General features: G+C 52.6%; 1 protein-coding gene across 1 annotated transcript in view; it reads left to right on the forward strand.

The window, feature by feature from the left end:
* HTT (huntingtin) overlaps positions 1–13,139 on the forward strand; it is a 113,987-nt gene that overhangs the window by 81,106 nt on the left and 19,742 nt on the right. Inside the window, 8 exon segments of the mRNA XM_010848065.1 lie at positions 5,556–5,697; positions 7,158–7,337; positions 7,681–7,857; positions 8,141–8,217; positions 9,260–9,398; positions 10,307–10,429; positions 12,132–12,345; positions 12,717–12,862. Of these exon segments, the coding sequence (XP_010846367.1) occupies positions 5,556–5,697; positions 7,158–7,337; positions 7,681–7,857; positions 8,141–8,217; positions 9,260–9,398; positions 10,307–10,429; positions 12,132–12,345; positions 12,717–12,862 (1,198 nt within the window).

Here is a 13,139-nt window from a genome sequence, read left to right on the forward strand (position 1 = left end):
GTGCCGCGCTCGCAGGTGCTGGTCCGCTCGGTGCTTTGTGCGGTTGGGTGTGCGGAGGAGGAGTCAGTGTTTCCGGCCCTCCACGTGCTCACGGCGAGCTGGGGGAGCAGAGCAGTGAGCGTCTAATCTGCTTAGAGGACAGTTTAAGCTCGCCATGGTGGCTTCAGTGCCGTGAAAGTCAGGAACGGAAAGTCAGAGTCTCTTCCTTGAGAGCTTCTTCACTGTGCATGTGAATCGCCTGTGGGGCTCGTTCAGATCGGATTCAGTTCACCCAGAGAGTAGGGCCCGGGACTCTGCATTTCTGCCCGGCTCCTGGGGCTGCCAGTGTCTGGTCTGAGGGGCCTGCTCTGCACACCGAGGCCCCGTGGTGGGTGCTGTCTCCCTTCTGTCCACCTGCCTAGCACCTGCGGGTCCTCACAGCTAGCTCAGGCCCCGCCCCACCTAGTCCTGCCTGGTATGACAGGGAGGACGTGGTGAGGCTCCCCAGACTCGTCCTGGGGCGAAGGCAAGAACACCAGAGGCTGGCACCCCAATTCCTGAGTATCCGGCTGTCAGGTCCAACAGTGGGCGTGGCCCTTGGAACAAGCCCTCGTTGCTGTGCTTTTGGTTATAAGCAGCTTTTAGGGGAGACACCTGCCGAGGCATTTAGGGGTACAGTCTCTTGACCTGCAGATGACTCTTAAATGGTGCAGGCCCCCAAAACTATATGTGTATGTGTAGAGTGTGTGCATGTCTAGAGTGAGTGTGTGTGTGTGCGTGTGTGCCTGAGCACAAACGTGGCGACTTACTAGTAGTTGAATCTAGCTGAAGAGTATGTGACTGTTAATTGAGTTATTCTTTTAGTTTTTCTGTTGGCTTGAAAATTTTCAAAATAGAAGTGAAGAAAAAAGATGGGCGAGGGCCTTTAGAGAGCAGCTCCAAACAGTGGTCAGGGTAGGTCTGCTCTGGAGGGAAGCAGAGTAATAGGAAATGGGGACACGAGAGAGTTTCCGGGTGAGAGGTCGAAGGGTGTGGGCCACTCTTATGATACAGAGCATTATCTAGAGTTGGTGAGAGCGGATGGGCTTTGAGGCACAGACCTCAGGTTTGTGATACTGATTTAGTTTTTGCCAGATTTTTACAATCGAACTTAAATTTTCCTGATTTCTCTCCATATATCAGCAGATACAGGAAGGCCGTCCATCCTGGGTTCTTAGCTCAGTCATCGCTTCCTCAGGAACGCTTCTTGATTTCTCTTTGATTGGTGAAATCTCACACTATCTGCTCTCACTCCAGCCTTTGCCTCTTTTTTCTGGCATGTGTTGAAACTGTAATTTGATGTTTATTTGAGTGACAATTTGGTTTCCATCTCTCTCTCCCTTGAGAATGTTACCCCACAAGGGCCCTCATTGTACTCCCAGCACTAACGTGAGTTAGTGATTTAATTACCCTGACGCTGCAGCAGCAGAGTCCTTTCACGCACATAGCACCAAGTGCCAGGTGTTGTTCTAAGGGCTTCCTGTTATACTAAGTCATTAAAACCCCTAGGACTGCATGCATATTACAGATGAGGAGGCTTCTTTCCCCAGAGAGGTAAAGTAACTTGCGTGCGGTCACAGGTTAACACACGTGTGCATACGTGATCCCCCGCTTGTTTATTTTCACCTGTTATAGCTTCACTGTCGCAGTAGTGTGCGTTCACTTCTCGGTGCTCTGGCTGCTGTTCACTGGTCTCTGGGTCTAGGTCAGTGCCGTAGTGCTTTGCCTGCTGTAGGTATGGAGCGTGGTTTGAAATCGGGGAGCGTGATACCTCCAGGTTTGTTCTCTTTCTCAAGCTTGTGTTGGCTCTTCAGAGTCTTTTACAGGTTCTGTGTGAATTTTGGAATTTTTTGTCAAGTTCTGTGAAAAGTGCCACTGGAATGTGGATAGGGATTGCAATGAATTGATAGATTGCTTTGTATGTTATGGGCATTTTAACAATGTTGTTGTTGTTGTTTAGTCATTCAGTTGTGTCCAACTCTGTGGGACCCCCATGGACTGTAGTCCTCCAGGCTCTCTGTCCATGGGGTTTCCCAGGCAGGAATACTGGAGTGGGTTGCCATTTCTTTTTCCAGGGGATATTTCCAACTTAGGGCTTGAACCTGCATCTCCTGCCTTGCAGGTGGGTTCTTTCCTCTGAGCTGCCTGGGAAGCGCTCTAACAGTATTAATTCTGCTGATCCATGAGCAAGGAATGTCTTTCCTCTCGTTTGTGTCTTCTTTAGCTTCTTTCATCAGTGTCTCAAAGCTTCACCTCCTTGGTTAAATTTATTCCTATTTTATTATTTTTGATGAAATTGTTAATGGGGCTTCATTAATTTCTGTTTGTTATTGGTGTATAAAAATGCCGCAGATTTCTGTATACAGTAAGTCCCCTACATACAGGCCTTGGAGTTGTGAGCTTTCAGAGATGCAAATGTGTGTTCACGTGTCCAGTCATGCAAGGCCCACGTGTCTGGCATACAGTGTCGCCTGCGTGCGTTGTCCACAGACGGCTGTGCTTTAGGGTACCGTACACTACTGTGTAGGGTCCGGTGGTATAGGGTCTTTATTTCAAGACCAGGATATCGTCTGCGATGAGAGGAGAAAAGCTACTACCCAGACATCAGCGGATCGTTTTTTTTTTTTAAGAGAGTAGATACAATTGAATCCAGCAAGGAACTGGAGCCTGTGCCATCCACATCAGGATGAGTGAAACTCCATCCGCCCTCTGTCTCCTCTTGCTGACGATCCTTCCGCCCTACTGTCTCCCACCCACCTCCCTCTCCAGTCATTTTTCTTGCTTGTTCACTCAGGGCCAACCCCCGTGTGTCAGTGGTTGTACTCGACTTTTCAAGGCACTGTACTGTAGGATTTCTTTGTTTTTGGTATGTTTTTTCATGTGTTATTTGTGTGAAGGGTATTTATAAGCCTATTGCAGTACAGTGGGCTTCCAGAGCTGATTGTGTTAGTTGAGTGCTTAGGCCAATTTTGTTGGACTTAGGATGCACCCTTAGAACAGAACTCACTCGTACGTGGGGGACTTACTGTGTTGATTCTGTATGCTGAAGCTTTACTGAGCTCATTGTTGCTTCTGACGGGTTCTGAGTGGGCGCCTCAGGGCTTCTGCATGCACTGTCACGCCACGTGCAGGCAGTGGAAGCCAGACTTCGTTCTGACTTGATGCCTTTTCTCTCTGTTTCTTGCTTAATTGTTATGGCTGGGACGTCCAATACTGTGTTGAGTAAAGATTGTGGGAGCGGGCACCCTTGTCTTATTCCTGGTCTTAGAGGAAGAGCTTTCAGCTCTTCACCATTGACTATGACGTTAGCTGCAGGCTTGCCATATATGGCCTTTATTATGTTGATGAATGGTCTCTCTGGACCCATTTTACTGAGAGTTTTTTTTTTTTTTATCATAAATAAATGTTGAACTTTGTTAAGTGCTTCTTGTTGAGATGATCATTTTTTAATTTTTCATTTTGTTAACATGATGTATTGGTCGATTTACAGATGTTGAACCATCCTTGGCATCCCTAGGTAAATGCCACTTGTCGTGATATGGGGCCTCTCTAATGTCCTGCTGCGTTCGGTTTGCTGTACCTTGTCGAGGGTGTTGCATCTGTCTTAATCAGGATATTGCCGTGTGATTTTCCTTTCTGGTGTGTCCTTGTCTGGCTGTTGTGACGCGTGTCCGTTTCCAAAAGATGAAAGTGAATCACTAGAGTTTGGGGTACAGAGTAGTACAAGCCATTATTTTTTTTACACATATCCTCTGCAGATATAGCACTGCTTCATCAGATTGTCACCGAGGCTCTGTACACAGCCCAGCACACGCCGGCTCTCAGACGAGCCCGGGCCCCCAGGCCGTGCGTCCTGGAAGTACCACGGCTGCCACAGTGGGGTCTGCTCTGCTCTGCTCCTTATTTGGGGGACTGCATCGTCATGGACTTATCCTTTGCTTTCTGCTGTCAGGTGGGCTGTTAAGGTCCTGCATATGCAGTCACCTTTTATTTGGGAAGATCGTTCACTATCAGTAGCTGGCAGCATCTGTCTTGGGCGCTTGCCCTCCGACAAACTGGGACCAAATTTGGGTTGACATTGGACCTTCTCTGTGTTCACTGCTAATATTTGAATTGCACATTCTCTGCTCCACCTTCAGAGGCTCTTTTCCTTACGGCTGTACCGTGGCGGAACACAGAGTTACAGCTGGAATGCAGGTCATGTTGGGGCTGGCAGGAGGGCTGACTGAGTAAGGAAGGGTTTCTGTTGACATATAATTTGCGGTGCGGTGAACATGCTCTTCTGTGCCCAGTGAGGTCAGGTCGCCCACCACAAGCAAGGTTTGGGACAGTGCCATCACGACAGGCACTCCCGTGTCCAGAGCCGTCACCTGTCCCCCACGTGCCCTTGGTAACCACACTCCGTCTTCTGTCTCTGCATGTAGCCTATTGCAGAATGCCTTGTGAACGGAAGCCCGCGGTCTGTGCCCTCTGAGTCTGGCTTCTGTCACTTAGCTCAGTGTATTTAAGGTTCATTCACTGTGTTGCACACATCAGAATTAGCTTCTTGTGATTGCTGCCTTGTTTCGCGTTGTGTGCACGTCCACTTATCCATTCACTCGTTCAAAAACAGAAATGGTAAAGTTTTCTTTTTTTTTTTTTACCTGTAGAATTTTTTTATGCCAGTTCTCGTTCAAATACTGAGATGTTGGTAGGAAAAGTTGACACATTTCAGAATATTCTAGTCCTGATGTCGTCTCCATCTCTGCTAAGCCTTGGCTGATGAGGCGAGGGCCTTATCTTACTGACCCTCGAGTCAGTTTGCGAGCATGGCAACTGCTGCATGGTGGCCAGAATTGAGAATTGGCCAGAATTGAGTGGTGGCCAGAATTGAGAATCTCAGAGTTCGTAATCATTTATGCCTCATCATAGGTATATGATAAGCCTATGCCTTAGTTCGTATGCCTTATCATAGGCAAATGACAAGCCTGTGACGATGCAGTCCCCCAAATAAGGAGCAGAGCTGAGCATACCCCACCTGTTTGTAATGGGAATTACGATGAGGTAAGAAGTAAACGTGAACTGAAATAACCTTCGCTGGTGAAGAATTAATTTTGCAGAAAAGCTTTTAGTCGGGGTTTCCATGATAACATGGGCACTGCAGGTGTGTTTAGGCTGGCAACTGAAGACTGAAACGTGGGCATGGGGAGGTTTTCCTCTGGCTCCTGACAGCTTTCAGGGCCTTCCAGAGGCTGTAGCTGTGAGATCAGATGCCGCTGATGAGGTAAGAGCACTTCAGGGTGGAGTTGGCCTTCCAGTCAAGCAGCTTAGTTTCCTGCCTGTTAAGTCTCCTCTTTTCTTTAGTTTTCCACGTGTGCTTCATCCCATAGCTCAGGAGTAGATCACTGAGAGTGGCTCTTACATCATTCTGGTATGGCCGTATTTAAAGTAAACGGACTGCTTTAGAACTGGGACAGAGCAATAAGTGTCTTCAGTGTTTTGAAAATAAGCCCCTGCCGCCTCAGAAACGCCGTCAGAGCTTCTGTTGCTCCTTCTAGAAGACGCAGCCTGTCCAGCACGAAGTCGCTGAGTCCGGAGACGTCTGGAGAGGACGAGGATCTGGACGTGGCTTCCAAGCTGGGGATGTGCAACAGAGAGATCGTGCGGAGAGGCGCCCTCATTCTCTTCTGCGACTACGTCGTAAGTGTGCGAATGCCGGCGGTGGCGGGGTCAGGGTTCACGCGGCTGATGCCGCTCCAGACTGACTTCCGCCCTCCCGCCAGTTCCGCCAGTGAAAAACTAAATTTGAATCCTGCTCCTAACTATAATGGGAAGTCAGACTCGGATCTGGTCCCAGGAGTTGAGGTTCGTCTGCAGAAGGCTGGGTCAGCCATCACTTGCTCAGGCCACTTGCAGCGCTGGGTGCCTTTGTCGTCTTCAGTGACAGTACTAATGGGAAGGAACTACAAATCTGAGTGAGGTTCTGACTAAATCTGTTTAAATCTGTGGAAAAGGTTTTCAGAAGTTGATTGCCGCGTTTTAAATAGATTCCTGTTTGAATGACATTCTTTTAAAATATGACTCTTTTAGTATTTTTTTACCATAAAATTACAGTCATCTCTTGTTTAACACAGAAAATTTGCAAAAGCCAAATAAGTAAACAGAAGAAAATTAAACCTTATTGGTAACAACTCAGAGAGGACCCAATGTTCCACCTCGTTGACGTTTGATCCTTTCTCCGCGTGGACGGGAATACCGCCCGCCTCGGGGCAGACATGACGCGCTCCCCTCCGCCCTCTGCAGAGCTTCTTCCTGCCATGATGGCAGTTTGTTAATACTTACACATTGCTTTACATTCTTGTTGTTGAAGTAGTTTTTCTATCTTGTTCCACTTTTTAAAGTAATTTGTTATAATTATATAATGATGTTTTCACAGAACAGTAGGAAAAGTATTTATTTTATGTTAATAGTATCAAATTATCCCACATGAAAAGTATTAATCATTAACCCGATGGCAGAAAATGTATCTTGTTTTAACAATTTCTGCCTAGGATCAGGAATTATAATGAAAAGGCAACATACATATTTTAAAATGTGTATTTTTTATCTCCTTATAAATCTTATGTGAAATATCTTCCCTTAAGGTTCATCGGATATGTAGGAATCATTCATATTTTAAATTCAGAAACTATCAAAACTGTGACAGTTAACAGGGAATTCTTTTTTTCCACTGACTTGTCACAAAGTTGGAGCAAGAGTAGTTGGAGAGCTCCCGTCAGGAGGCCGGACCGCGGCCCGGGGCAGGGGATGCAGGTGCGCTCTGGCTGGAGTGCCGCCTGCCCTGGAGTCTCACGCGGCCGCCACTGCCCTGGGCGCCCCACGTCCTCAGCCCTGGGGGCCGAGCTGCTGGGGTGCACGTCCCTGGGGCCTGATGGAATGTCACGGCCACGATGTGTGGTTGTTGGGGCTGGGGTGGCGGGGGTCAGGCTCTGTGAAGTGTGTTTCGACCTCGTCAGTACCGCTGTCCAGACGCTAGGCGTTTTCAGTGAGGGCTGCAGTCTGGAACCGGCTCTCTCCTCCCTGCCTGTCCTGGCCTCTTCTGTGGCGTCGCCGTGTGTGTCCACTGGACGGTGGCCTCTCATTGCTGGCTTTGTCCTCAGTGCCAGAACCTGCATGATTCGGAGCACTTGACATGGCTCATCGTGAACCACATTCAAGACCTGATCAACCTGTCCCACGAGCCTCCGGTGCAGGACTTCATCAGCGCCATCCATCGGAATTCCGCTGCCAGTGGCCTTTTCATCCAGGCAATTCAGTCTCGCTGTGAAAATCTTTCAACTGTAAGTCTCCTGGGTGCCGGCTGATGCGCGTTTTCTCTGCCTGAAGAATGGAGCATTGACATTTTTGGCTTCTCTTGCTGTGGGACGCGGGCCCGGGGCGTGCGGGGTGCAGTGGTTGCAGCCCCCGGGCTCCAGAGCAGAGGCCCCAGAGTTTTGGTGCACAGGCTTTGTTGCTCAACTGCGTGTGGGATCCTCCCGGATCAGGGATCGAACCCATGTCTCCTGCATTGACAGGTGGATTCTTTACCCCTGAGCTACCGGGGAAGCCCCCATTGGTTTTTTAACCTATTCTTTCCACTGGGCAAACCCGCTGCCCTCATCTCTCTCCTTTCTCACTCTGCAGCCCACCATGCTGAAGAGAACGCTCCAGTGCCTGGAAGGGATCCACCTGAGCCAGTCGGGTGCCGTGCTGATGCTGTACGTGGACAAGCTTTTGTGCACGCCGTTCCGTGTGCTGGCTCGCATGGTCGACACCCTTGCTTGTCGCCGGGTGGAAATGCTTTTGGCCGCAAATTTACAGGTACTAGGAGATAACATTGCGCGTTGATTTTTACTGGAAACTTGGCAGGGCAGGTGAAGCTCTGGGCCGGCTCCTCCTCCGCAGGCGTCGTCTTCACGGCCCCGAGCGACGTGTGCAGCACGGATGCGTCGGTCCTTTTTGTGTGTCCCACTCTTGTGCTTCCTGTGCTTACGGTCCGCCTCTGCTCCCAGGAGCCGGACGCAGCTCTCGTGTTCTGTAGATGAGCGCAGTGCCTCTGACCTCCTGTGCGTCACACACACTGACGTGGTCTTGTCTCCTCTAGAGCAGCACGGCCCAGCTGCCGGCGGAGGAGCTGATCCGGATCCAGGAGCACCTGCAGAGCAGCGGGTTAGCACAGAGGTAACGCATGGCCGGGCTTCTCACCGCAGGTGCGGAGACAAGGGTTCACAAGGGCATAGCCTCACAGGACAAGAGAGGGACGTGCATTCTAGGTGGCAGATGGGCCTCGAGAGAGCCTTCAAAATTACCCGGTCTCTGTGTGCAGAGTGCAGACCCGCTCTGCCGCGTTAGTGCCCGTGGCTGAGAAGGGTGCGCATTGGCATAGCTCTCGCTTACTGTCTGCTCTGAGTGGCAGTACCAGTGATCAGCTCTGTCTTAGGATCGAAACCTGTGATCCGATCAGTGAGTGAGACAGCAGAGCTGAGACACGTTACCCAGAAGTGTGTCTGCAGCTCGTCAGTGTTCTCGCTCCATAGCAATCTATCACCTCCTTTTGTCTGCAGAGCCTTAGAGGCCTTTATCTGAAATCCTGATGCCTATGACGTGAGTGTATTTCCATCACTGCAGAATAAAAGGGAGCTTTACCTTCTCTCCTGTGCTGGGTCAGTGTGCTGTGACTGCAGTCTCAGGAGTAGCAGTTGATGGTCTAACTCAGAGGGACAGGACTTCCTGGGCAGTGTGTGGCCTCAGGTGACCTGTCAGCACGTGGAGTGGCTGACATTGTAGTCTGCATCAGAACTCTGTTCTCAAAACAAGTGATGGGAGGTCAGACTTTCTTTTTTCGTCCCTAGATGAGGAAGAATAAAAATACCCTGTGCCAGATGAGGTGATTCGTTTATGAAGTGAATGTAGATGGGTATAAACTGTGTATTATGCGGAGACTGAGTGGATCTGTGCCCTGGGGTCTTACCTGGTCCACGTGGGTCCCCGAGCAGCGCCGAGTGGCGCTCACGCTGTGTGTCCCTGCGGCGCTGTCCGGTGAGCAAGGCTCCTGGAGAATGCTGACGGGCCGCGTCTCTGGAGGCTGCCCGTCAGCTAGGCCTGACTCTGCGCCGTGACCTGTGTGAGTGTCGAGGAGGAGCAGCTCTGCACAGTCTCAGGCACGTCTCATCTCGCTGGAAGAGCCTGTGTGGCTTCTAACCCGCGTGTGATTGCCTTCCAGACACCAGAGGCTCTACTCCCTGCTGGACAGGCTTCGTCTCGCCACCGCACCGGGGTCGCATGGCCCCACGCCCCCCGTCACGTCCCACCCCCTGGACGGGGATGGGCCCCTGGCACTGGAGGCAGTGAATCCTGACAAAGTAAGTGTCTGCGTGTTGACACCCCGGCCCTTGGGTTGCTGAGGACTGCTGTCCGCCTGGGCCATGGGGTGGCTCAGGTGCCAGGTCCTCCCGGCACCCAGTGCAGCCCCCGAGGGCCCTCAGCCTGCCCTGATTCTTGCCCGCGGTGGGTACAGTTGCATCGGTGACAGGGCCGTGCAATGCAGCCCTGGCTTTTAGCAGGGGCCGAGGGTCGGGTGGTCGATGGAGAATCGGAACACGGTGTCTGTGGCCCACCCACCCGAGTTGTCTCCTCTGCTTAGGCCTGCTGATCTGCACATATCCACCCCCGACCTGTGGGCCCTGGCACCTTGTCCTGGGTTGGGAACCACTCACCTCAGAGCTGGGGCTCGTTCAGAGCCCTGGCAGAGCCTTGCTGCTGTCCTTTCTGGGAGCGAGTTCAGTTTAAATATGTCATTGGACCCCAGAATCCAGCATCCCGAGCAGAGGCTAGTGAGGCCTGGGCCGCAGTTCTCAGGCGTGACTTGTCCTCACTTCCACGGCGCTGGCCCTGGGGAGAGGGAGCAGAGCAGACGCCCAGAGGCGATGGGCACAGTGCCCAGCAGGGCGGACAGAGGTGGGCCCGCTGCCCTCAGGGCACGGCTGAGGCTCAGGCACAGCGGCGCCTTCAGCGGATGAGGGGAGGCGGTGTGGACAGGTCACAAGTCCGCATCACTGCCCTCATGGCCTCTCCCATAGGAGGGCCCGCGGGGTGGTGACGGCCAGCATCTGGTCTCACTGAGGGTTGGTCGTGGCCCAGGGATGGCCCAGTGTGCTTGGGCCAGGCCATGGGCGTGAGGGTCAGGCAACGCGGAGACAGGCTGACGGTCAGCTTGCAGCCCCGAGAGCCCGCGCGGCTGCAGCCTGCCGTCTCCTTCCCTTCTGTCCAGGACTGGTACGTGCAGCTGGTGAAGGCCCAGTGCTGGACTCGGTCAGACTCTGCCCTGCTGGAAGGCGCAGAGCTGGTGAGCCGGATCCCCGCGGGCGACCTGGGCGCCTTCATGATGCACTCGGTACGGGGCTAGGGACGTGGGGTCTGCGTCGCTTTCACCGCTCGCGCGGGCCTGCCCTGCTCCACTGTGGCATGACCTGCTTGCAGTGTGCGCCCCTCACCTTTGTGCCTTAAAGGCAGGGAACCTGATGCAGCGTGTGACCTCAGCCTCCTGTGTTTAGCTCACCCTTTCACGCAGTTAAAGGAAATCAATTATAAGTGTTAGTCGCTCAGTTGTGTCCGACTCTTTGAGACCCCATGGACTGTAGCCCGCCTGGCTCCTCTGTCCATGGAATTCTCCAGGCAAGAATACTGCAGTGGGTTGCCATTCCCTTCTCCAGGGGATCTTGCCAACCCGGGGATCAAACTTGCATCTCTTGCGTCTCCTGTGTTGGCAGGTGGATTCCTTGCCACTGGCACCCCCTGGGAACCTGAAAGAAGCAGGCTCCCTTGACTTGCAGTGAGATCTGCTTGTCTCGCGCCCCTGACAGGCAGCAGCAGCGTGGTGTTGCGGTGCGTGATGGAGTAGACTCTGTGATGATGTTCTGGAAACTAGGAAGCCCCTCCCTGCATGCAGTGCATGCAGGGAGGCCCCCGCCTCATGAGGCAGCCTGCAGGCTGCTGTGTGGAGCTGGCCACAGCCCTGGCGGGTCCCTTCTCAGACCTCCTGGGACCAGCGGCTGATAAACCTTTAGGTGTCGTGGTGCTGCCTTGAGTAGACCAAGTGGGAGTGACGTAGGCCCAGGGGACAGTCCAGGTGTGACACGGAGAGCCTCGGTGCAACCACGCAGCCGCGTGTTCCCAAGCACTGACCCTCCATCAGTGTGAAAATAAAAGCTCCGTGGAAAAAGAACAGGAGCATCAGTTTGCTAAAATCATTTTAAGAGCCATTCAGTGAAAGCTGATTTGCTGGTAAATGATAAGCTTACTTAATAACCGATTTATTGAATTTTCCAAATTTGCGAATTAGACTTTTACCAGCTTTAAAGAAAGGCTCAGCATTAATGGCTGTACCAGAGGGCTCAGTTTTGGTCACTGGTGATGACACGCTTTTCTGAATGTTAACTAAAGATCTGCTGGAAAGATCCTTAAATGGCTTTCAAAAGCTGGCAGAGCACAATACAAATTGAAGCATTATCGAATGAGTGCTGTTTTTCCAATCAAACTTGCCACATTTCTATGCCTGCTGTGATTTCTTTCACCTGCTTTTGAAACATCACTTTTTTTTTTCAGACACTGGGGACGTTTGGTGTTCCACTGATTTCCTGCGTGGCACATCAGCTTGATTTTGTATCTGTATCAGTTAAAATTCCATCATATTAAATTTTTGACTTCAGATAAATATGAAGGCAGAAACATTTCTTTAGAATTAAAGTACCAGGACTTCCCTGGCTGTCCAATGGTTAGGACTCTGCGCTTCCACTCGGGGGCTTGGGTTCCATCCTTGGTTGGGGAGCTGAGATCACACATGCCTTGTGGCTCTGCCAAAATAAATAAAACTTGAAGGAACTAGTAGAGTCCAGAAACATACCTCATTGGTCGGATGTAGGATGGGGGCGGTCGGTTATCTGTGACAGAAGCGGGAGCAGGTACTTGTTCGCGAGTCTCTGACGCCGTGCTTATCTGCCGTCTCCGAATGTCTGTGTTCTGCTCTCTGCTGTGTGTCTCTTGCCTGACTGGACACGTGTCACAGTCGTTGTTCAACCTCTAATGCCCCGATTCAGGAGTTCAACCTGAGCCTGTTGGCGCCGTGCCTAGGCCTGGGCATGCGTGAGATCTCGGGGGGCCAGGAGAGCCCCCTTTTTGAAGCAGCTCGCACGGCAACTCTGGACCGCGTGACTGTTGTGGTCCAGCAGCTTCCCGCCGTCCACGAAGCTTTCCAGCCGTTCCTGCCCACGCAACCCAGCGCCTACTGGAGCAAGCTGGATGACCTCTTTGGTAAGTACACTGAAAGCTCCTCTTACTTTTATAAAATGCTGCAGAGCCGGTGCCAGGCCTTGCGCCGAGTGAAGGCACAGTGAAGGCTGCGGGCCAGCACTCTGTGGCATGTAGAGGCAGCCGGGGGCCCGCCCTGGGCCCTGGCTCCGAGTGTCCTTGCTGTGTGTCCCGCTTTGCCATGCTTTGGCGTGGCCCAGGCTCCGGGCCCCGAGGAGCGCAGTCTCAGCCTCGGGAACACGGGGCCTGGGCTCACGGGACGGCGGGGTGTGTGCAGTGTGTTCCGGGAGCCATGTCTGCAGCCGCTGTCAGCTTCGCAGGGAAGGTCAGGGCTCTGCTGGGGGCTCGTCCACCCACGGGGCCTTCTGTTCCAGGGGATGCTGCACTGTATCGGACTCTGACCACCCTGGCCCGGGCCCTGGCCCAGTACCTGCTGGTGTTCTCCAAGCTGCCCAGCCATTTGCACCTTCCTCCTGAGAAAGAGAGGGACACTGTGAAGTTCATGGTCATGACTCTCGAGGTAAGCCGCAGCGCGGGAACTCGGGCTCAGAGCTGCGGGAAGGCTGAGGCACCGCCTGCAGAGGGAGGAGGCTCCTCTGTCTGAAACCCAGAGGGGGGCCAGCCTGACGCCCGAGGCCTGCCCTCCCCTCAGTGCCCGTGTCCCGCAGCACGCCCACCCCCGCTCCTCTGAGCACGGTCGCTCCTCTTGTGGCTCTGTTGTACAGTTTGCCTCGTGAGGTTGGCAGCATCTGCCCCCATCTCTGCCTCTTGGCTGGGGGGGCAGATGCTGCCAACCT

The sequence above is a fragment of the Bison bison genome, unplaced genomic scaffold (assembly GCF_000754665.1).
Source record: "Bison bison bison isolate TAMUID 2011002044 unplaced genomic scaffold, Bison_UMD1.0 scf7180017849866, whole genome shotgun sequence".
In the NCBI taxonomy this organism is placed as follows: domain Eukaryota; kingdom Metazoa; phylum Chordata; class Mammalia; order Artiodactyla; family Bovidae; genus Bison; species Bison bison.